At 42.1% G+C, this 23895-nt stretch overlaps 1 protein-coding gene across 1 annotated transcript in view; it reads left to right on the top strand.

Annotated features, from left to right (window-relative positions):
• Ust (uronyl-2-sulfotransferase) overlaps nucleotides 1-23895 on the top strand; it is a 283434-nt gene that overhangs the window by 163306 nt on the left and 96233 nt on the right. The window contains exons 3-5 of the mRNA XM_005390617.2: nucleotides 2052-2207; nucleotides 12715-12794; nucleotides 22180-22333. Coding sequence (XP_005390674.1) covers nucleotides 2052-2207; nucleotides 12715-12794; nucleotides 22180-22333 — 390 coding nt within the window. The remainder of the gene's footprint in view (nucleotides 1-2051; nucleotides 2208-12714; nucleotides 12795-22179; nucleotides 22334-23895) is intronic.

The following is a 23895-nucleotide window of genomic DNA, read 5'->3' as shown; positions in this document are numbered from 1 at the left end:
CTTAATGATTAAATCCAAGTGAAAGTGACATGTTATAATGACTGTCTTTTTACTCTGATGATTTTACTAGCATATGCTTAGAAAGATTAGCTGTATTTGAGAGTCTCTTGACTTCACAGGTTAGTGGAATCACTGAGTTAATTAAACAGTACATTCAATCCCACAAAGCAACCAAGACCTATCAAAATTTCAGTGGTCTCTTTTTTGCAGAAACCGATAAGCTGATTCTAAAATCTCTGTGGAAATACAAGGAACCCACAATGGATTTTAAAAAGTCTTGAACAATCAAGAACAAAGTTGGAGAGATTTACTCTTCCTAATTTCAAAATTTATAACAAAGTCATCATAATCAAGACAGTGTGGTACTGGCATAAAGAAAAATGTATAGACCGGGGGAATAGAATTGAGAATCCAAAACTAGGCCCTTGTTTTATGGTTAGTGTATTGTCAACAGGTGTGTTAAACAGTTAAATGAAAAAAGAATGCAGTAATCTTCTCAACACATGGTGTTGGAATAATAAGATATCTACATGCAAAAGACTGAAGTTATACTATCTCATAGCATACACAAAATTAACTCAAAATGGATAAAAGACCTAAATGTTATAACTAAAATTAAGCTACTATTCAGGAAAAAGTCATAGATATGTATCTTTGTGATCTTAGATCATTCAATAGTTTCTTAGAAATGACACCAAAGCATAAGCAACCTAAGAAAAATTAGGTAAATTGCACCTGTTAAAATTAAACATTCTTGCACTTCTACTTTTAAGAAAGAAAGTGGAAAGACAATTCAGAGAATAGGAGAACATATTTACAAATCATCTATTTGGAAATCCAGAATTTATTTGTATATAAAACTCTTAAGTGTACCAATAAAAAAGCAGCTGAGTTTACAATGAGTAAAAGACTTAGATATATATTTCTCCAAGGAAAATATACAATGGCCAAAAAACACATGAAAAGATGTTTAGCATCATTAGTCATTTGGGAAATGCAAGTCAAAACCGTGAAAAGATACCACATCACACCCACTAAGATGTCTGTAATAAAAAATAAAAACAGAAAAACAGGCAGTAACAAATGTTGGCAAAGATACGGAGAAACTGGAACTCTCATATATTGCTGATGGGAATACAAAATAGTGCAGCTGTATTGAAAACAGTTTGGCTGTTCCACAAAAATATTAAACATTGGGTTGCCATAGATCTAGCAGTTGAACTCCTAGGTATGTATACCAGAGAATTAAAAACATGTGTTCACGCAAAAACATGTACACAAATATTCATAGCAGCGTTACTCACAGTAACCAAACAGTGGAAATAATCCTCATGTTCATCAACTGATGAATGCATAAACAAAATACAGTACATATATACAATGTAATAGTAGTCAGCCATATAAAAGAATATAGTATTGCTCATCTTACATGGATGAACCTAGAAAATATTCTGTGAAGTAAAAACTAGGCACAAAAGAACACATGCTTTACAATTTCATTTATGTATTTGTCTGGAATCCTATAGGTAAAACCATGACACAGAAGGTAAAGAAATGATTTGCGGAGCCTAGACTAGTGGGCAAAGTGGAAAATGGTTATTAACAGATACAGGTTCTTTTGGTGGTGATGAGAATGCTCTGGAATTAGATAGTGATGGTAATTGTATAACTTAGTGAATGTACTAAAAACTCCCTAAATTGTATACTTTACATGATGAATTTTGTAGTGCATGAATTATACCTCAGTTTTTAACATTACTACATTTTTCTTGATCACACTACAAAACTAAGTTGTTCCAATATACTATGACTCACACAGGATGTTTTCCTTACAGTGCATATTTTTATACATTGTACTTTTGAAGAAACAAAAGACGGTCTATAATCAATCTTGTAGCCTCCATGTATTATATATTGGTGCACATAGAGTGATAGAGTGATTCTCTCACAGGTTATGCTGTGGAGATATATGTGCCTTGTACTGAAGTTGAGGCGAGTACCATACATGTTTACACTTGACATTTCATGCTTGCTCTCTGTTCTTCTCACAGGTCCTTCCTTTCCCCAGCCAGGTGGTGTATAACAGAGTCGGCAAGTGTGGGAGTCGCACCGTGGTTTTGCTTCTGAGAATCTTGTCAGAGAAGCATGGATTCAATCTGGTCACGTCTGACATTCACAACAAAACCAGGCTCACTAAAAATGAACAAGTAAGTGGGCTTTTCTCATCCTTAAGATCTATTTTGCTTCCATTCATTAAAAAAAAAGGATAGTTGGTGGCATTTAAAGTTGTCATCGCATTTTATGCCTAACATTGTTTATTAGGAATAGATTCTTTTCGGTTTCCTTACTTGACTGATTAGGCTGGTTATGCCCTTTTAACCACCGGAAAGAAAATACAAATAAATAGCCTTTGTTACAATTTTATTATGATTGTTAAATTTGGCTTTCCCATGCATTTAAATCTTAGGGTCTACTTATCAGATTATCCTTAAATATTTCTAGCTATAGAAATAATACTCATTTCTCATAAAACACAGTTGCTAAATTTTAATTTCCATTCTTGAAGAAGGTGCCAGAAACCCAGAGCACATAAAACAAAGGGTAACAGAAGGACCTGACATGGGGATGTTCAGGAATGTCCTAGAGAAGAGAACACAAAGTAGAGTACATAATTAGGTTGTGGGATTTTACACAGATCAACCTACATTTTTCCTATTCTAAACATGAGAAAGTAAAAATGTTACAGTTGTAATTGTGCATGGAGAAATTTAGATGAGAAATTAACAACAGTTTACTGATGTTATACAGATGGTTAGATCCAGAGAAGGTTAAAGCCAAAGTTGCCATTCTCTAAAATATATGTTTGTTCTCATCTGTTTGGAATGGTTGGTTTGTCTAGAAGCCAAGCAACAGACTAGACAATCCTTTCAGGTTCTTTCCAGTGCTGTGAGTCTTTGATATATTCACAGAACCTCCAGCATTATCTGTGTGTTATGGAGTTGAAACTTCTCTGAGTCCTGTGGTCAGTATGACCTAGAATATATTTCATTACTCAGTTATTGCAAAGTCCTATTAAATTATAAGATAAGAGTTTAAAGCCTAAGGTAAAAGTAGAGGTAAGATAGAAAAAACACTCAATTTTGATGTAAAATCAAACATAGCAGTGACGGCCGCCTCCCCTGCACTCAGTCTGCCTGGCTCAGGCACTAAGAACGGAAGCCAGGAAACAGTGGACAAGAAACCATGTCTGGAGAAGTTCAGGAATGTTTAGAAAAATTTGTCCTTGTTCTATGTATCCCTTTATTTAAGTTTGAAGTGCATAAAACAAGCAGAGAAAAAGATTATTTTAACTTAATATATTCAAGAACTAATTAGTGGTATGAATGACTCCTCTTCTTGGCAATTTATTAAAGGGATAAAGGGGAAATAATTTAGGAGTGTAGTAAAAATCTTATAATTGGTGGTTCTCTTAAACAGTAGAACTCTGAAAATGTGTTCCCATGGAAACATTGTTCTCTTAAAAAAAAAAAAAAAAGAAAGAAAGAAAGAAAGAAAGAAAGAAAGAAAGAAAGAAAGAAAGAAAGAAAAGGGAACAATTCTGCTCCAGTTGCAGTAGGAGTTAAGCAGGCTCTTGTGGACTGGCTCGGGACTCTGTCCACCAAGCAGAACATTTCTTTTATGAGAAAGTGCGTTCCAAGTTCCAAACTGCTGACTTACAAATGAACTTTGTAATAGTATCCGTGTAGAAGACTGGAATTATCTATACCATTTCATTCACACACAAAGACACGTCTCTGGGCCGCAGTGAAGTCAGTTTACACAGACTTCTCTTCCTGAAGGCTGTGGGATCCCCCACCCCACTAAATGTTAAAAATCTTACTTAATGGAACAAGACAGTAAAGGGATTATTAAGAGGGAAAAAGAGCGTGAAGACACCAAATGTTAGGATGCCTATAAAAGTCCCATTACATCTGCTCTTATAGAAATAGAAACACCTTTGAGGTTTGCGTTTGAATACCTCCTCCTCAGCAGGAGTGCTGGAACTGCTACTGGCCAAATGTTGGACCTTCGCACGGTGTGTACCACACACCCATGATGACATCATTTCTTTTATGCCCGAAACCCAGATTTCAATTTGGGGGGCTGGCTTAGATGATCTTGGAAAGTGGAGATTATAAACAATTCAAAAGACAGGATCCTTTATCTAAAATACATGGGGGTAGAATCATGCTTCTTATCCTTTTGGATAAGATCAAGTGTAAAGAGAGGGGGGGTGGCTGCCGAATATATGTGTATGCATCTTTGCTAATGACTCACTGCTGTAAACACAGTGAAGATTTGCTCTAAGGACAACGAGGGTTCAAAGTGCTACAGGCAGATCATGGACGTCGTGATCCACGTTATTTTATTCTTGTTGGAAATGAGCAAAAATTGTTGGCACAGGATCCTAAAAAACATTGAGGGAACAAATAACTTTACTATTTATATTTTTATTGAAATTCCTGAGGATTACGACTTGGAAACATGACTTGCTACATGCTAATTGTTCTATTTCATTATTTCATTTAACTCTTTTTGGACCAAAAAGTATATATGATTTCCTGTTCTATGATGATAAAACTAAGACAGCTCAGTGAAGTCACTTTCTAAAAATCATATAGTGATTGTGTGTAGCAGCTGGACTGGAACCCAAAGCCATTCTCATCATGTGGTAGTTGCCTGCTCTGCTTGGACAGTAGAATCTCCAGAGAGCTTTTTAAAATCCAGAATTATAGATAGATAGATAGATAGGTAAAATAAATAAAATCCAGAATTGCAACTGCCAATCTGCTAGAGATTCTGGGGAGGAATCCAGAAAAATTTCTGTCTCTTTCTGCATCTCTGTCTTCTGTCTCTGCCTCTGTTCCCTTGCCTTCCTCCCTCCCTCCCCTCTTTCTGTCTGTCTTTCTCTTTCTGTCTCTCTGTGTCTCTCTGTCTCTGTCTTTGTCTGTCTGTCTTTCTCTTTCTGTCTCTCTCTGTCTCTCTGTCTCTGTCTGTTTCTGTCTGTCTCTGTCTCTGTCTCTCAGTCTCTGTCTGTCTCTGTCTGTCTGTCTGTCTGTCTGTCTCTCATGGTGCCCCGGAGGTTCTGCGATGCAGTCAGGGTCCTCATGCCACTTTCCCTAAGTGTCTTCCTGCAAATCTCAACCCCCTGAACAAGGAAAAAAGAAAAACACCGTGATTCAGTACATTTGGGAAATGCTGCATGCTTTTTCTATTCACAGTAGTTATTCACATTTTACAAACTCAGAATTTAAGCATAGTTAAAAAGTATCTCTATAACTGGGTTTTTCACCTAGTGTTTTCCAGTCCTAGTTCGTCAGGAAGTTCTTTGAAGTGTTTGTACGTGCTTTCTCTTGTATGAGGAACACAGAGTAAAAATAAAGATCAAAACAAACGATAGATACTAAGAAGTAGGGAGGTAGATTATTTTCTCTGGGGACGGGAGGGGACCAAGTTGGTGTGGGAAAGATAAGGGATTAAAGAGCCATTTTTTCATTTTTCTGTATATGTGTGGATTGTGAGTTTGGTGTCCCACCTAAAAAGATCTCACTTTTGCAAATTTTGAGGCTCCATTTTCTACTTTAGCAAACTAACAAAACAAGTTCTGGTGCAGAATTTGCTTATTTTACTCTCTTCGCCAGCTGTGAGTTTCCCTCCTGACTTGTTCCCAAAAAAGAACATTTTCAAATCACATAGTAATAAAGGAATTGCAGTTAAAAGTATAAAAAGAAAGAAGAAAGGAATTGGGGTGTGCTGTGTGTGTGTGCCAACTGCGCACATGGGGTGCAAACATTCTGTACTACAAACGTACCCAAAAACGAGAGGAAAAGGATCAAGAGGTGGGTGGAGGGGAAGGAAAGGAGCTGAAGAAAGAAATTAAAATGTGCTCTGTCCATGTACCAACTTCCCCAGGGAATGTAAATATTATGTATTGGACACATGTACTAACTAACAAAAATAAAAGCTAAAGTGTTTGTTACTCTTCTTTGCAGCCCATAGAATTCGCAGTTCACAGGTTGGGGAAAATTGGACAGTCTCCCTCTTTTCCATCAGTCATAGCGTAGAGGCTACTATTTCACTATGAACTTCACATCTGCTCTGACTCTGTCCAACAGCTGTTCAAATTATCTAACCCTTGAGAAGTATTCCCATGAGGAGAGGCTGGGAGAGCAATCCTTTGCCCGCGTGGTCTAGAATCCTTATCCTCCTGGTCAAAAACAGCATGGCACAGTATTCTTTACAGTGTTTTAAGCTTCTGTCTCCTATTGCTCTGGCCCAGTGCAAGTTCTGCATCTGAACTGTGTTGATAAAGCAATAAAACCTTTAAAAAAAATCTTACCTGAAGAAGACATATTTGATTTCGACATGGTCTAAAGGCACAAGAATTCTTCCAAGGCTTCCCTGAGGCATGGGCCTCAGGCCTCTGTCTAATGGGAAGGTTCCCTTATTCTGTTTTGAAGCAGATTTCTGCATAGTTTGTTCACTCGTGCTGATGAATATTTATTGAGGGCCTGGCACTAATATTGGAGAGTGAGTGGCAGACTCTACGTTGCGCACTTATTTCTAACCCTTGAAGCAATATTACTAGAAAGGTGTCATCACCCCATTTTATAGGAAAGAATAAGTATGCACAGCAAGCTGATTAAAACGTAACATAAATCAAGAAGAGTGAAGGTAAATAAGCCTTGAAAGCAAGCCAGGGTGAAGTCTTAGAGAACTCCAAATGCCAAATTTAATCAAAGTTGGAAGTTTATTCAATAGAAAGTGGAGAGCTGCTAAAAAATGATTCTAACCATGATGGGCATCAAAATCTGCATTTTTCCAACTATATGCTTCTGATCTCTCTGCAAAATACAGAGGTATAAATAAGGAAGAGAGCCAGGTATTTGTACCTCCGGAGAAAAATACTAAAGAGATCCTTGTACATAACTGTAGTGAAGAGTCATTGCATGAAAGGCTCTAAGTGTTACACAGTTTTCCTCTTATGAAAGTGAATCTCCCACTGAACAAGGAAAATTTCCCTGTCACCTGAAGATCAAACCTCAAAGATGTCATTTTCCCTGAAACTGTATTAAGTGCTGCCTCGCTGGGCACTGGAACACTTACCCCAGGAACACAAAATACTTTTTTAGAATGATGCTCAGAGCTTCCCAACTCTGCAGGAGGAAAGAAGGGGACCACAGGCATGAGAAGTGCTCCGGGGGATTTTCCAGTCAAACCAAAAGATGAGCCCAGTCTGACTCAGCACCATACGATTAATTCACCTGGCTCTGCAGATAGATAGGGTCTTGTCTTGGACTCCTGTGGCAAAAAGTGAGCCATTTGATGGAAAATTAGTGGAAAGAAAGGAAGGGAGAAGAAGAAGAAGGCCTTAAAATAAAAGAAAGGAGAAAAGGAAAGGAAAGGACGGGAGAGGGGAAGGGAAAGGGGAAAGGGAAGGGGAAGGGAAGGGAAATTGTTCTCCCCAGTTTTAGCTGTGAGATTGATTTTTCTCTGTAATTCAGACCCAGCCGGTCTGCCTCACTCGTGTCATTGCTCCCCCTGGTGGACTTGTTCTTCATCGCAGGCATATGTTGCTTTGCGCAGCCTGAGCTAAAGCTGGGAGACTCTCCTGCCTTCTGTTAGGGGGGTTTCTTGCATCCCAGGAAAAGGACAGATAACCTGAGCTGCCCACCATCCTTCCAGCCTCCGAGGTTAAAGGACCACCAGTTCTCCTCTGGCTGCTCTTTGTTTGGTTTTGATCTATTAAACACGCATGCTTTCTTTCATTTAACATGCTTTGCAAAATTAGAGACCTTAATTGTTCTGAGCAACAGAAGTATTCAGGTCACATAGGGTTGGGTACCCTTACTGCTGACAAGTGTTTCCTCACTGAAGTCAAGAACAAAATCTTTAGTCCTCTCTGTAGAACTACAGGCAGAGGTTTTCCACTCTATCGTCCCACCCAGTTAGATTGAAAGCAAATGATTAGGCACTGTTTCTGGGGTGTATCCTATGCGTCGTAAACCTTGCCTTTTTCTTTACTTTTTTATCTTCAATTCTATATCAGTCTCAGGTACACTGTGATGTAACTTCTTCCGTTAGATAAATTCTGTTACAAACTTATTTTTTTTAAGTGTTCTTGTGATAATATGCTGTTTTCCCACTCTAGAACTTTTAGAAACTATTCTAACTGGTTTACATTTCCTAATTCTTTCCTTCTTTCAATTTGCCAGCACAATATATGGAGCAATAAAATGTATATCCCATAAACCCTCTTTATTCTCCAGGTACTGTGCCAACTGACCCCTTCCTTCCATTTTAAAAGGTTATGAACAGATCCAGTAATGGTAGGAACGGTGAGTGGGTTACAGCTCCATGATAACGAGCAGGGTTTGGGGATTCGACAGACTTGGGTTTGAATCCTGCCCCTAGAGTTTTGTCTTAGTGAGATTTGAAGCAATCTGTGCTGCCTGTCTGTGCCTCGGTTTATTAATTTGGATGGTACTGTTTAACTCATGGAGTCCTTGTGAGGCTGGAATGACAGCATGGGTATGAAGTGCCTTTACATCCAATGTGTAGCCAACAGGAAGTGCTCAGAAAGTGGGGTTTTGCTTTGGTGTTGTTACATCCTAGTTTCTAATGGTGTGAGCTCCACATGACTCCAAGGTAATGAACGCACCTCACTGTCCCAGAAAGAGCTGACTTCATTGCCTGAATGATAGACAATGCTTTCTCCTGTTAACTGTACATTTCTTGACTCCAAAAAAGTATTTCTAAAGAAGGGCCCTTCATTCCATAAATATTCATAGGCGCACATCCTGTGCATGTACCTGGGCTAGGTTTTCTAGGCGACAAGTAAGCCTGGTCCTGGCCTTCAAGGAGCTTACAGTCTAGGTCAAAACCAAAGTCAGCTCCAGTGAAATGTAGAAAGTACATGTCCTGAAACATTCTCAGATCATGTGCTGTAGAAGGTCAAGAAGGCCACATTGTTTCTAGCCAGAGATGTTCAAAAGCAAATCCCCCCACCAACTCCTGCAGGCAAATTTGTTCTTCCCCCAGCATTCCCATCCTTGCAAATGGAAACCAGCATGTGCTTGTTATCCTAGCTGGCGCTCTGGGAAGGGCACTTTCTGGCCCATTCTCTCACCCTACCTTCTAACCAGGTGCTCACCAGGCTCACTTTTTCACCACCTTAGCCTTCACTAAGCCTCTCCATCTTTCTTTACTTACCGACTGGCTGAGCTCTGTGGTTCTCACACCTACGTGCCTTAGCACCTCCTGAAGGCTTCTTGCAGCACAGATGTGGGAGGGATGCTTCTTCTAATGCAGTACCTAGTGGTGGGGCCTGAAGGTCACATTTCTAACAAGTTCCAGGTGATGCAACAGCACTGTCTTCCTAACTATAAACCTCTGTCTCTCATCTTTTTAGGGTGGGGGTGAAATCCAGGGCCTTGCATATATTAGGCAAGTGCTTTACCACTTACCCGCCCTTTACTACCTGTCCTGAAACTGTATCCTTCTCCTTCAGAGTCTCCACCCTGCTCTCAAATCTGGAAAAAATTAAATATAAATCTCTTTGGATCGCTCACAGAATAAATGTCACAGTTTCTTGCATAGCTTACAGTAACCTCAATTACTCAGCTCTTTTCTGACTCTCGCCTCCTGTTTTGCTGACCCCATACCCAACCCCTGGCACATCGAATGCCTGAAGCTTCTTAATAACCATACCATGTAGTGTGTTGTCTTTTGTTCTGCTGCTCACTCTGTCTGCGAGGCTCAAATCCCTCTCTTTACCTGCTGACTCTTACAAGTCCACCACATTGGAGAAGCATTCAGTCTTCAACAGTAGGGACAGATGCCTTACTGGATGCCTTCTGTGCCATGGTGGTATCCTGTGTGCCTGCCTACATCTGTCTCATCCACAGAACTCTGCTTCCTAAGACGGAGAATCAAATCAAGTATTTTCCCTCCATAGCTGCAGCCACAGGCAACACATTGCCTGACATAGTTGGAAATCAGTGGATCTTGAATGAAACGAGAGATACAGGAAGGCTCCTTGGGAAAGAGAGACATTTTAGCCACATTGGGATTTGGACAGGCAGAGACAAGTGGAAGAACATTCCAGAAGAGAAAGTATGAGCCTGAAGTTGGACTTACTTGGGCTTTAGTGTGAAGGCGCAAGAAGGGGTCTGATTTGTCTGACCATAGCACGGGTGATCTTCAGCACCAGTTGAAGGAGACAGTACAGTAGAATTAATAGGGGATTGAAGAGACTGTATATAGGAGTCCAGGAAAGACCCAGATCAAAGAGGACATGGAGGATACCATTTACCAGAATCTAGTTGTCATGGGATGGATTGGGATGGATAAAGAAAAAAGAGAATCAAGTGTGGGTCTGGCCATGGCAATGTAGGAGACCATTAGGACATATTCCAGTACCTTCTTTATCAGTATCCCTACCCATCTTATCCCTGTGTTTATCTGCAATGATTAATAAATGCCCATTGAATTATGAGTGAATGTATGCAGCAGAATTAGAACAAAGGGCAGGAGTGATTTGCATGAGCCAGGAATAGGAGAGGTAGGGCCTGGTAATGTTAGGTAGTGTCATTGCTGTCAAGATGCTACCTGTGTAAATAAGAACAAAATGAGAGGAAAAGCATCCTTTTTGAGGTCTATAGGAGGACCAGGTATGGGACCCCCAGGGTTAGGTAGCAGGATCTCAGGAGACCCGTGCTGTTTATTAGAAATGGGTCAAGTCTCCAAGTTTGTTAAGGTCAAGTGATACCCTGAACACAATGCTTTAATGGTTGCTTGTGGCCCATCATAACTGATTTTATTGTATGGTGCATAACTACAAAGTGTATGAAAGGGAAATGTACCTGCCCTCACTAATTCAATAAACATGAGCTTTAGCACCTTTACTCTATATTTAAAGAAACATCTAGAGAGACATCTACATTGTCACTGCTAATCCATTTTCCTTATGAAACAGACAGCTTTATGATCATTATGACACTGTTCTCAAGAATCTAACCATTACTATTCTTCCATTAATTTTAACACACTGGTGTGTGTTTAGAGGGTATAATATAATGTTGAATAGGTGAAAGAAACAATGTTTCTCTTAACCTGTTCTACTTTTCCTTTGCAATACTAGGGGGCTCTCTTATGTGACTCTTATGTGTTCAGGGAAATAGCTGAATAAGAGTAATCTAGATGAAAGTATGAATGATCTTCATAGTAAACATATACATAGACAAGAGTTATTTTTCTAAGCAAGCATCTTTGGAGATAAACTAACCATGTGTATGGTCCCAAGTAAGTAATTCTATTAGTCAAGCCATCAAAACTCAAAATTAACAATATGCCCAAGCCAGAAGCTTTACTACAGGAAACAAGCATAGGCCACAGGCATGGAGAGGATGAACAGGAGCTATAGAGGCAGGATTCAACTGCCTTTGGTGTCAAGCTTGGGGAAGGGCAAGCCATTATCCACCCAGTCTGCCCCTGACTAAGGAAACACACGGCTTAGGAACTGCAAATCGTTTGCTTTTAAGACTCAATTTCATTTCTTCAAACAATCACTGGCACTGTGAATAACTAATTAAATGGTTTGGACAGTGAGCTTCTGAGGCAGCAATCTATGAAGCATGTACTAGTCAGAATTAATTCACTGAACAAATATTTATCAAGCACACATGCATGTGTCAGCCCCTGAGCCAGACTTGCAGGAACAAGATAGCCCAGAGTTCTGTCATGTTTCAGACAAACCTGGAGGTCCAGACTCCTTAATTTATTGTTGTCATTGCTACTGTGCCTAGCATATGAATGACTACTTTTGTTCCAGGTTTTCAACTTTAACTAGTTCATAAAATAAGAAATACTGCACATCTGATGTTCATCCAAAATAGTAATCTTTAATGTGCTTTAAAAAAAAAATTCCCATGTCCATTTTGATGGGGCCAATTAGAAATTCTGGGGAAAGTGGAATTCAGGAAGTCACGGAGCCTTGAGAATGCTTGGAATTTCTAACAGATTTTACTAAACATTTTCTGTATCATGACATGTTCCAGAAGACCATAAAAGTTAGTTTATAGGAATATAAACTACTTTTTGCCTTGCTGATAACTGCAAATAAATAATTCAGATGACCACCCACCAAAAAACCAAAATGTTTAGTAGTTTGTGTTTCCCATGAAACATTTCTCCTATAAATTTTGATAATCAAATAAAAAAATAACAAGAATGCCTTGTTTTATCCTCACGTTCAAATTCTGTAGCTCTAATTTCAAGTATTTCCATAAATCCTAATAATGTCACAGATATATCAGGTAATAGTTAACGTCTTTTCTAGGTGTGAGTTTAAAGGAGGGGATTAAAGGCATTCTTTGACGTGCATGTTGGTACAGCACCACCCCCATTTCTCCCGTTAAAATTACTTCATCTGTCATGTTGTTTTCTGGTCGCAATCAACTAAATTAGACACAGAGCTATAAATTTGGAAGGTGCTATTTAATTCGCTGAGGAACCTTGGGTAAAAGTTCATAAATGTTGCACAAAACCCAGCTGTTTGGCCTGGCTCCAGAAGAAGTAAGTAGGGATAAAAGGAACTGGGCAGATGACCTTTTAGCTTAATTCGGCTTGGTAAATGGGATTCTATACATGCTAATTTTGTACTTTTTTTAATAGATGGAACTGATTAAAAATATAAGTACTGCCGAACAGCCCTATTTATTCACTCGACATGTTCATTTCCTCAACTTCTCAAGGTAAGACAGTTTTGCCTTAAATGATTCTTTCCTTTCTTTTAAATACTTAGCTTCCTGCTAATGAACAATTATTTTAAAAATCTGCGTTTATTTACAAGGTAGTACAGTTTCCTTGAACAGACATTTGTAATCCATTTATTTTTGCTGCAGTGGAATACAAACTTGAAATATTTGGACAGAAACTTCATTTCTTTCCAGAATACCATCTAAAATGTGATAAGAACTTGGAATTATTTTTAATGAGAAGACATTTGACCTGGCAGATTTTTGAAAACAAAGCAAAACGAGATTGGGTTTTGTCCTGAAACAAACAAGGCAAGAAATAGATATTTTACCATAAATATTTCATGGCAACGTTTGTACAGTTTGAACCTACACAGAGCTCTGGGAATAGCCTAGTGGTGGAATAATGCATATTTTATAGGCTCCAGAGATCTAGTGTGAGACCAACCTCTTTTTCTTTACTTCCTTTGATTATTCTAAGCCTTGCATATTTGATGGCGGTGAGGTATTTTAGAATTTTGGTTTTTTCTTCAGTGTCTGTGGCCTTCTGATAATAACACAGCCCTTCAAATCCAGGTGTTCTGGACCTTCTTTTGGTTAGAGTGGTGACTTCAAGTCCTGAGCATTCTCTTCCCCAGCGATCTGTAAGCGATGGTTTGTTGTTACTATGCCGAACTCCTGAACAAGTACCCTTGGGCTCCTGTTCTCCCTGCTGGCCTGGCCTGTACTCAGTTACCTGCCAGAGCGCTGAGTCCACAGGCAGAGCTGCTGAGCAACCCAAGACACCTGCGCTGTCTGAGCAGCTGTCTGGTAGCATTTCCCTCACTTAAACTGGGATAACCATACCTCACAACTCCTCTCTGACCTAGTGGATACCACCCGCTGTTGGTGCTGACCTAGTGGCTCACCATGCCCTGCCCTGAGCATTCTCCAGTGCTGCTCTGCGCTGTGATGCCTGGCAGCCCACAGGACCGGGCACAGGTTTCAGCCTCCTTCAAAGGATTCCCCTGCTGGCTGCAGGCCCTGTGACAATTACGTGTAAAGACAGTGAGATTCAGCAAGGTGTGTTATTAAGCAAAGAAGGAGAAATTGCTGCCTTATCTTTATAACTGAGCATTCCGGTAACCCAGGTTCCTTGGACAGTGAAGAGGACGCCTGCCAATTACTGCAGGCCAGGCGGTGAGCAGCTCAGGGTGCTTCTTCAGTCACACATATAAGTTGGATCCTTGCTGGGTTGGCCAGTGGGTGCCTCCTGCCTCTTCCCTCCAGAAGGCCAAGAACAAGTCATTAGACAGAGTGAGATAACGAGGGCTTGTTAACTCCCCCAGGCCCCAAGTTTTGTGATCCCTTTCCCTGGTCCTTGCTGGGCTCCCGTGCTCCCTTCCACATTCTCGTGACTCCTTAAACTTCATCCATTACCTGTTTTGCTTCCTGGTCAGATCTTTACAGCTGAACAAACTGCACCACAACACATTGGAATAATCACATCAAGACAGTGTGCACCCGAATGAGAAACCCAAAGCTGGTGTCTTAACTGGCTCAGCGGAGCACAGCAAGGTGGCCATGCTTTATCATGGCTCCTGCCCTCAAGTACACGTGTAAGAGCAGAATCTTGATTGCTATAATTATGAAAAGGAAAAACTGCCTTTTAGAAGACAGCACACCTGCAGAAATGGCTTAGATCTAGCTGTGGAGATCCCTGGGTAGGAAGGCCTGCCTTCCCCAGGGTCAAAGATTTGAGCAAGTCCTGCACACTCTTGGGGACGAGGGAGGAGAGAATCCATTTTTCCATCTTTAAAAAAAGCGCAGCTCCTGTCCATCCCTGCCTTGAAGAGATGCTGTGACCATGTGGTTTAAAGCCCTGTGAGCAAAGCCTGTTATAGGAGTTCAAAGGGACGCCTAAGAGTATTTCTGTGAACGCTTTGGACCGAGACCCGCTCAGCCCCTGCCCATCGCTGGCCATGACGCATCCAGAGTGGGAGCAGCCATGGCGGTGGGCAGGCTCTGCCTCTCTGCCTTCCCCCCAGCCCATCCGCTGGGCACAGGAGGGAGCAGCTTCTCTCTCCCTTAAGCTGCACTGGGCCTGAGGCTTCTAGTGAGCACTACACATGCCCCTTGCCTTCGGGAGCCCTTACATTCTTCTTCCGCTTAGACAGCAACGCAGTGAAGTGTGATGAAGGTAGGGAGAGGGGGTCGCAGGGTGCTGTGCAGGGAAGATGGAGGCAGCACGTTACCTGCCTGCAGGAGGACACTAGGACACCTCTGCTGGGGTGGCGGTCAGCTTTGGACAAGTGAAGCGAATGACTCCCAGGACAGGACCTGCACCTGCAAAGGGGGGATCCAGAGAGCAGCTGACTAGGGCAGTAAGTGCAACCTGTGGGGCAGGTCTCCCAGACTGGGATAGTGCAGCGTTTGAAGCAGAAATTCAGGCATTGGCCTGATGCCCCTGTGACCACCTCCCACACAGCCCCGGCAGGCCCTTAGCTACAAGACTTCTCACAACCAAAAAGAATGATGAGGAGAACTTGAACACTTGAGAAGCCCACTGTTATACTCACAGAACCCAGGCAGTTAAAAATCAGCGTTACCTTTCTTTAAAGGGAATATCTTTAGATAATGAAACCATCATAGCTATGAAGGGCAAATTGTGGCTGAAGAAAGCCCCAAAATATACAATGGGCAAAGAAAAATGGTAACTAAATAGGGACTTGTGAAGGCAAGCTTTTAACATACTTTAAGAAATAAGTTCTAGTTTTTAAATTCTAAGACCCAAAGATAATTACGCTGCTCTTAAGAAGCCTGCCTTTACACCTGCGTATATTGCTTGTTTCCAAAAAGGAAGTTTCTAGAAGAATTGATGCTATGACCTTTGTTTTCTGTTGATATTTCACATCCTGTGTAATCACCAACATGCAGCAGGATCTGTGCTCCTGGGCCACCTGTAAGGATCAGTCCGGTGTCTCTCCCCACACCTTTAAGGCACATAAATTTTCTGAACTTTTGAAAGGTACAGCATTAATCGAAACTGAATGTCCTCTATTTTTTTTCACCGTTAAATGTAGCGTTCCTCCTTGCCATGTAGACACTCAGAGGGATGTGAGATGCTTGTGGTGATTTAGGAGCTGACTTGTTTCCTTTGCTCCGCATCTCAGCCCTTTGCTCCCTTCCTTCTTTTCCCTCTCAGAGTCAGAAGGAAGCTTTTGGCCATGCGCAGCTTTATTAATGTAACTGTAGGAAGCGACTGCATTAGATCAATCAGGTGTTTCTACAGTTGCCTCGGGGAAGGTTTCCTGCCAAAGAACATCAGAGCACAACTAGCTCAGCAGAGATTTCAGGCTTTGCTTTGGATTTATGGGGGTTTGGTGGGTCGTTCTTTCACACCATTTTTTCACTCCCTGGAAGTTAGGGCCAGACCAATGTTTTTCCCTAGGATGACTCAGAGAATGGAGCCCAACCCACCTGGGCTACAAGATGCTGTCACTGCTGGGACGTGGGAGTAGGGTTTTATGTTTGCCTTCTGTGGTTTCAAATATCTTTTTCTGGTTGCAATTTTAGGATGCAAGTTTTGAAAAAAAAAAAATATAACTTTCTAACATCAACAGTGTCCCCGGCTGTGTGCGTGTCTTATATCAACACGCCAGAGAGACGCAGCAGCCACGACTTGCCTCTCCCTGCCCCTACTAGTTACTTGTTTTCTAATCTTTTGTGCAGGAGTCCAGGGATAATTCATTTTTCAATCTAGAATTTCTCTCACCCACTCACTTGGGTTCTTGCAGAGAAAACTTTATGACGTTTTACGTCAGAGCCTGATGCTGTCAGAATAGTCCAAATGAACTACAAGAGTGATCAACAGGAAAAGCAATCAAACTACCACTTCTTGCCTGCGGCCCCGCCCCTCCCTTGTTTCCATCCTATTTCCCCATCACTGATGGTAACCACAGCTGGTCATGCCATGACCAACTTTTAAAATCACAATATTTAAAAATCAATCATCACCAGGGAAGCAGGTGGGCGCAGTGCCCAAGGGGAGATGTTCCGATGTTTTCTCTTGTCTCTTCCGTGGAAGTCTTCGTGATGGATGTGAACAGAGCTGCCTTCTGACAGCATAATTTAACAGAACGAATCAGATTTTTGCCATTTTCATAATTCGGTTTGGTTTCCACACCTTACTTCCTTGCCTGTGTTTATTATTATCATTGGCAATGTGGTGCCTTCTGGTTTCTGTGCCCTTCAAATCTTGCGTAACAGTGACAGAAGTTCAAACTTTGATGGCAACTCCAAAGGAAAAATTGATGCTCATGGTTATTTCATGTTGTCTTCACCTACTTAAACTGACCCTAAAAGTTCTATTTAAAAGCAAAAGGTTTCTTCTCAGTTTACTGTACTTAAACACTGCTGGACTAATTTCACTGTGCACCCACGTGAGCCCCCCCAGTACTGGTGGCCCACCAAGGACAAGGATGATTGAGACTTTCTCTCACCTTGCCTCATTTCCTGTCTCTTTCCTGCTGCTCCTTGTCAGCTGTTTGTTTCTTTCCTTATCACCTTACCTTACTCTCTGAGCAGGAGCTCTAACAGCCATGGCTTACCCGTCCCCTCCTGCCACCTCGTCCACTCAGCTTCTCACAGCAAATGCAGCCACCTCTTTTCCCTTAGAACATGCCGGAGCACTGACAGCACTCACTCTCTTCTGCTTGTGTCTTGTGATGGGAAATGCTGTTCCAGGTATCCAGGAGCTGATGCTTGGGGTTTGCGGATGGAAGAGGGTCTCCCACCCAGATATGGTCAGCAGCTGTCGCGGGCCCTAGTTACTGTGACTGGCTTCTAACATCTACCCTTCTCCTTTAGGCAGCTCCTCATCGAGCCCCCCAAACAGTCATGTTTGACTTAGTCACTTTCTTGTCACTGAGATGCAGTGCTCAACACCCACAAGGAAGAGAGGTTTTTTTCTGGCTCACACTTTCAATTCGTGGTCTGCTGGCTCCAAGGTGGAAATGGCATGGTGGAAGGGCTGCCATGGAGGAGAGTTCCTCCCAATACGGTGACCCAGAAGCAGAGAGAGGAAAAGGGAGGTGACTCGAAGGTATAACCTTCCAGGTTACACCCTCAGTGACCTGCCTGTAACCAGGCCCCACCTCCTAAGAGCATATTCAGCTCTGATCCAATCACCTTCCAAAAGCCCCGCCCTGAATACATGAGGCTCTTGGGGAACATTCTAGATCTAAACCACAGTGGCCTTTCTCTCACTTCAGAGAATTTCCATCCCTCACCAACAAGCATCCAAACCATGGGCCTCCAGCCTGCGGTACTTTTCTTAGGCAGCAACAAAAAACTAATCTCTCCTTCCCGGCAGAGCTTTAAGAGAGGTACTTTCAGTGTAATATTGCTTCCCAGGGATTGAGGGGAGGAGAGGCAGGTATGTGCTGTTTCATGGGGACAAAGTTTGGGGTGATGAAAGAATTCTGGAGATAGTGGTAATGGTTGCACAGCAAGGTAAATGTACTTAATATCACCGAATTGTACTCTTAAAATTGGTGAAAGGGATAAATTTTGTGTTATGTATATTTTACCACAATTTTTTTTTTAAAAAAAAGCTCTACTTTCAATGAAGGGAAATAAGTCTTCTGACAAAAGCTAAAAAAATTTTTAAATTTTTTTTTTAAAGTTAAAAACATTAAATTGAAGCCCAAAAAGGCTACAGGCTAAGCTAATCATTTGTGTCACGTGGCCCAAACAAAAGGAAATATGCATAGAAAAAAGACTAAGGTAATGGATAGGTATGGCGAAGATTCTTCAAGCTCTTGACCTGTAGGAAGGCATTCACAGGAAGGTTCTGGAATCTTCTCTAAAGGGTTTAAACATAAGACAGAGTGCAGTGCTGGGGAGGTGGTGGGGTACCAGCTATTGGCACCCTTAGAGTGGAATCTTACATGAGCAGCAGATTCATGTGACCCAGAGACTTTATAGGTATGACTAGAAATTTGACTAAACTTTGACTAGAGTTTTTGAGTTTTAAAAATGCTGAGAGGAGAAACTGATCCTGCAGAGGATAGAGTAAGGGTGGAGAAATTTGTTTTGCTTCCCAGGCACCCAGGTACTTGGTATATTCTAGTGTTGTAACTATGGTGGTGTTCTGGCCTCCTTGTATACTGACATGCCACTCAGATTTTACAAGTTGGGAGGAAGCTGTGTGTTCTAAAAGGATGAAGGTTGGCAGCCTGAAATCATTATTGTTACCTCTAGAAAGGGAAAGATATCCATCAGATACTTCTATTCATGGTTAGAAATTTCGAGACAGAGGGTGCTATATTACCTGGTACTTGACAGTGAACTTAGGCACCATCTAGAACTTCTGTTTTGGAAAATATTTTGGTCAGCTTTCCTACTGTTGGATCAAAATGCCTGATATGCACAATTTAAAATGAAATGGCTTAATTGGCTCACGGTTTCAGAAGTTTCAGTCCATGGTTGGCTGTTTCCATTGTTATGGGTCTGAGGTGACCAGAACATCATGGCATAGGGGCATGGTGGAATCAACCTGCTCACTTCATGGTAGCCAGAAAGCAGAACAGAGGAATAGTACTGGAGATGAAGGGGCCAGGAAATATATAATCCCCAAGATTTCACCTCCATGACCCACCCATACATGCCCAGATGTATACTTTACTAGACTCCTCTCAAGTCTGACAAGTTGGCAATAAAGTTTAGCTGCCACAAAACATTCTGGAAATCTTGCATTGGGTTTCACTGTATAAGTAGGAGCAAGTCCATATTCAACTAGCTGTGTCAGTCCTCGTGTCTATGACCTCATGGCAGTCATGAGGCTGAGGACCATCTCCTGGTTGGAATTCAGCTGCTGAGTTGCATGACTGAGTCACAAAGATGAAAGTACTTTTGAGGTTTGTAAAAAGCATGACACAGTTTTGAGGGTTGGGTTGAATTCATATTGGCATACATGCTTTGTCTTCCTAGTCCCTAGCCTTATTAATTTAGTTATTGTTTATCATAGATATGAAACCCAGATCAATTAAAAGAGGATGGTAAATCCAGGATATAAATGGCAGCTCCCACATCCTGGGACTATAGTTAGTTGCTCACACAATAGTATGAGTGTCACTTATAAACATCTGGGAGCTGAACAAGATCCATTGGCAAGGCTCATCTTGCTCATGAACAGAAAGTTCTCTTACTTGGCAGTACTTGGGGAGCTCAGAATATCGTGCATGCATCCTGGTACCCAAAATTCCACTATTGGAGAGTTATTCCTTTGGCGTCTTCTCTCTAGAGATCCTCTTTTAAAAATGCAAATAAATCAGTTCAACATTATATGAACCACTGGACAAAAAAAGCATTGGTAGTTTGTTGTTTCTACTTTCCTTTGGCAGCAGACCCTGTGATACAGGTAGAAATATAACGCCTGCAACATATGCGCCCAGATATTTACAGGGATATCTTTGGTTCATGAACTTACATTTGTTTTAGATTTTGGGGAAGATGGCCACATTTATGTTTATGTGGGGGAGGACAGCCGTGGTTGTCTTTGTCACCCAATGTGGAGTTTGTGAACAGAAACACAATTTTGTCAAATGCTTTTGCTTGAAAACAGAATTGTTTGCAAACAGAAGCATTCGTGAACCAAGGCCTTACTGTATTTCTGCTGTCAGTTTCTATTTGTTGAGCAGCTGCTATGCACCACACCCTGTGTTAAATGATATAGTCCCTGGCTGCAGGGCGCTCACAGTCCAGTGAAAGAGACAGATCTGTCAACACAATATTGGCAAGAAGACTCAGGACATAGAGTGGGGAGGGACAGACAGTGTTCTGAAGATGTGATTGGGGTGCCCCCTGGGTTTCCAAAGGTGAACACAGTCCAGTAGGTGGAGAGGGGTAAGAACCAGGTCATCAGTCCGCTTCCTCAGAGCTCTTTCTGACTCCAGCAGAACGTCAAGGGATCCTCAGCAGAAGGTCACAGGGTCATAAGGTCTTCAGGAGTCACCAGAATATAACCTCTGCCTTGTCCATAGTGTGTTCCCTCAAGAGTCCTCAGGACCACTGCAAGCAGTCCAAAGAGACAGGGAAGAATCCTTAGGAGAACTCAGTTGGCCTGGTCATCTTGCCTTGTGAAGGCCTAGTCCTCAGGCCAGGTCTCAGTAGTGTTGCCTGATCCCTGTGTAGAAGAAATGAAAATAGGACATCTAGATACTTATTTTATACTTTAATCTAAAAGTACGTTCCATCACTGGAGGATAGCTGTGTAGATTTTTGTTTCATTCTTGATACTTTCCTCAACTTTCCATGGTCAAGAATACAGATTCTACAGCTAGATTACCTGTGTTCATCACCTGGCTCAGGCACAAATTATGTATCCTCTCCCTACCTTAGTTTCCCCAAGAAGAAATTGAGATATCTGCTCCATGGAGGTGCCAGGGGCTTCAGGGAGTTGGCCAAGCAAAGTATTGAGAACATGGTACAGAGTGAGGATCCAGGGCAGGTTGGCCACTGTCAACCCACTCACAGCAGAATGCCTCACCTGGAACTGTAGCAGTTACATGATAGAGGTCGCATTCATCTACCAAGACAGTCAGAACTAGCAAGTGTACTGAAGCATCCACTGGAGACCACCTGCATGCCACTTGGTTCTGCCTACCACTGGGACTACAGATTTCAATACAACGTTGTCTGCCCTCAACAGACCTATGTCTGAGAAAACCAGACAACATCTATACCTTGACTCTGACAGAGAGCATGGTTTCCTGTACTATGAAACTGTCCTCACAACTTCTTGACAGAGACTTGTATCAGGTGTCATGTGTTAGGTTTTTTGGCACAGATAAAAGCAGAACAAAATAAAAAATATCTTTATTGTGGGCACAGAGAAGACCACAGCAGAAAGGAAGGACATGGAGCTTCTGAGGGCTTGGCCAGGGGAAACAGACTATATAGGGCCAGGCTAAGGGTGGGATTTAGGGGATAGTCTGTGCGACTTGGTGGGCAGTGATTGGAGAGAGGGCCGGAAGAGGGAAACAGGATGTTGTGAAAAAGGAAGTAGGAAGTTGTAATATGACTGGCGAGGAGGAAGGCGGAGCCTGCCACATGACCTCCAGTGAGCCATGCCATATTGGCTCACCACTATGTTGACTTAGCAGAATTTTTATAAAGGCGGAAAACCCATTAGCCTGGTCTCTACTTCCTGTGTGATCACAAAATGCCCATCAGGTAGCACTAGGCTTGCTTATGCAAGTGCTCATGGGCACCTTAGCGGATGGGGTCCTGGTTGGATGCTAAGTTAACCTACAGGGCAGACCTTGTGCAGGTAGGCCTTATTTTCCTCCCAAAGTGATGGGTTGTAATGAGCTCCTGTTCATGTGCCTGTGTGTGTTAGGTTTGGAGGAGACCAGCCCGTCTATATCAACATCATCAGAGACCCTGTCAGCCGGTTCTTATCTAACTATTTTTTCCGTCGCTTTGGAGACTGGAGAGGGGAACAGAATCACATGATCCGCACCCCCAGCATGAGGCAAGAGGAGCGCTACCTGGTAAGTCTCGCTTATGTGAGAAATGGTCTTGTGCTGCTCTGGAATGGTGGGAAAAGCTCACCTCTGATGGAAGCTTTTACAGGTAAAAACCTGTTCCACATGCTCCAGAGCTTAAGAAACATTTTTGCAAGTGATTTGCTCATTTGCCTTGCTCAACTTGTTGTTACTGCTAAGTTTTAGATGCCGCAGAAGAAATAGTCATTCCTCCCGAGTCTGACCTGCACTATCCTGGTTAAGAGCAGATGTGTTTGGGTTCTTCTTAGAGGATTGCAAAATTTTTCTCATCACTTGTCCTATTCATTCCCCATGAACTCCAGAAGGGAATTCCAAACGAACGTAGGGCTTGCCAGTCCCTTCTCTCCTGGGCGGGGCACCACCACAACCGATTGTTTCTGGGTCCACGCCAGCATACATTGTCACAGCAGCAATTATTGGCCTTTCTGAACCTTGTTCTGGGACTCTCACTCCATAAAGGATGCTTGTTGACCCCAGTAATTGTGAGCAAAAGCACAGAAATTGTTAGCACATTACACAGGGCAGAGTTGTGTGTCATTCTTCCAGAACCACAATGACAGCATTTCTCATCTCTTGGTGACTTGTGTTGACAAAAGCTTACGGAGTAGCCAAGAATCCTGTTTCAGAGGTGGAAGTCCCATGTCTGTGTCTGGGAGAGGCTGTTGGGCGCCCCATCCATCCTGGGCTGACAGGCACAGGGAAGATGAGAAAAAGTGTTAGAGATCAGTGCAAACATGTCTTGCTGTGGGAAGGAAATAGCACCCGCGCCCACTGCTGCTCAGTCCTCAGCCTCAGCTTTGTAGCCAAAGACAAGCAGTGTTTTCACAGGCCAGCACAACGCTCATTTTTAATTCTTAAAAATATAATAGCCAGGTATGGTGACACACACCTATAACCCCAGCACTGGGGAGGCTGAGGCGGGAGGATCAGCACAAGTTCAAGTCCAGCCTGGGCTACATAGCAAGACCCTGTCTCCAAAAACAAAAACAAAAAACAAAAACAAGTAATAAAAGTATGTGTTTGGGGTCTAAGAGACCTCATCTCTAAGAGATGAGCACATTTTGGAAATCTCCTCACCCAGTGCTGTTTGCCAGGTAATAAGAAGAACTAGAGACCAGACCCACGGCTTTTCTCTCCCGGTTCAGTGCAGGTTGACCATCCTTAATCTGAATGTCTGAAATGTCCCAATTCTGAAACTTTTTGAGTGTGGGCATAATGCCATACCTGAGACCTCATGTGACAGCTCTCAGTCAAAATGTAGACTCACCAAAAATATTGTATAAAATGACCTTCAGGCCATGTGTATAGAATGTATATAAACATAAGTGAATTTCGTGTTTAGAGTGAGGTCCCATTCCCAAGATACTATTATATGCAGCCAGGGGTATAACTCAGTGGCACAGTGCCGGCCTGGCAAGCATAAGGTCATGAGTTTGATTCCAGTGCCAAGAAAAAAAAAGAATTATGTGTATGCAAATATTCTCAAATCTGAAAAAAATATCTGAAATCTGAAATGCTTCTGGTCCCAAGCATTTTGGATAAAAGTA

This window comes from Chinchilla lanigera, unplaced genomic scaffold, assembly GCF_000276665.1.
Source record: "Chinchilla lanigera isolate Chin_1 unplaced genomic scaffold, ChiLan1.0 scaffold00038, whole genome shotgun sequence".
Lineage (NCBI taxonomy): Eukaryota > Metazoa > Chordata > Mammalia > Rodentia > Chinchillidae > Chinchilla > Chinchilla lanigera.
This window is presented reverse-complemented; position numbering and strand designations above follow the sequence as displayed.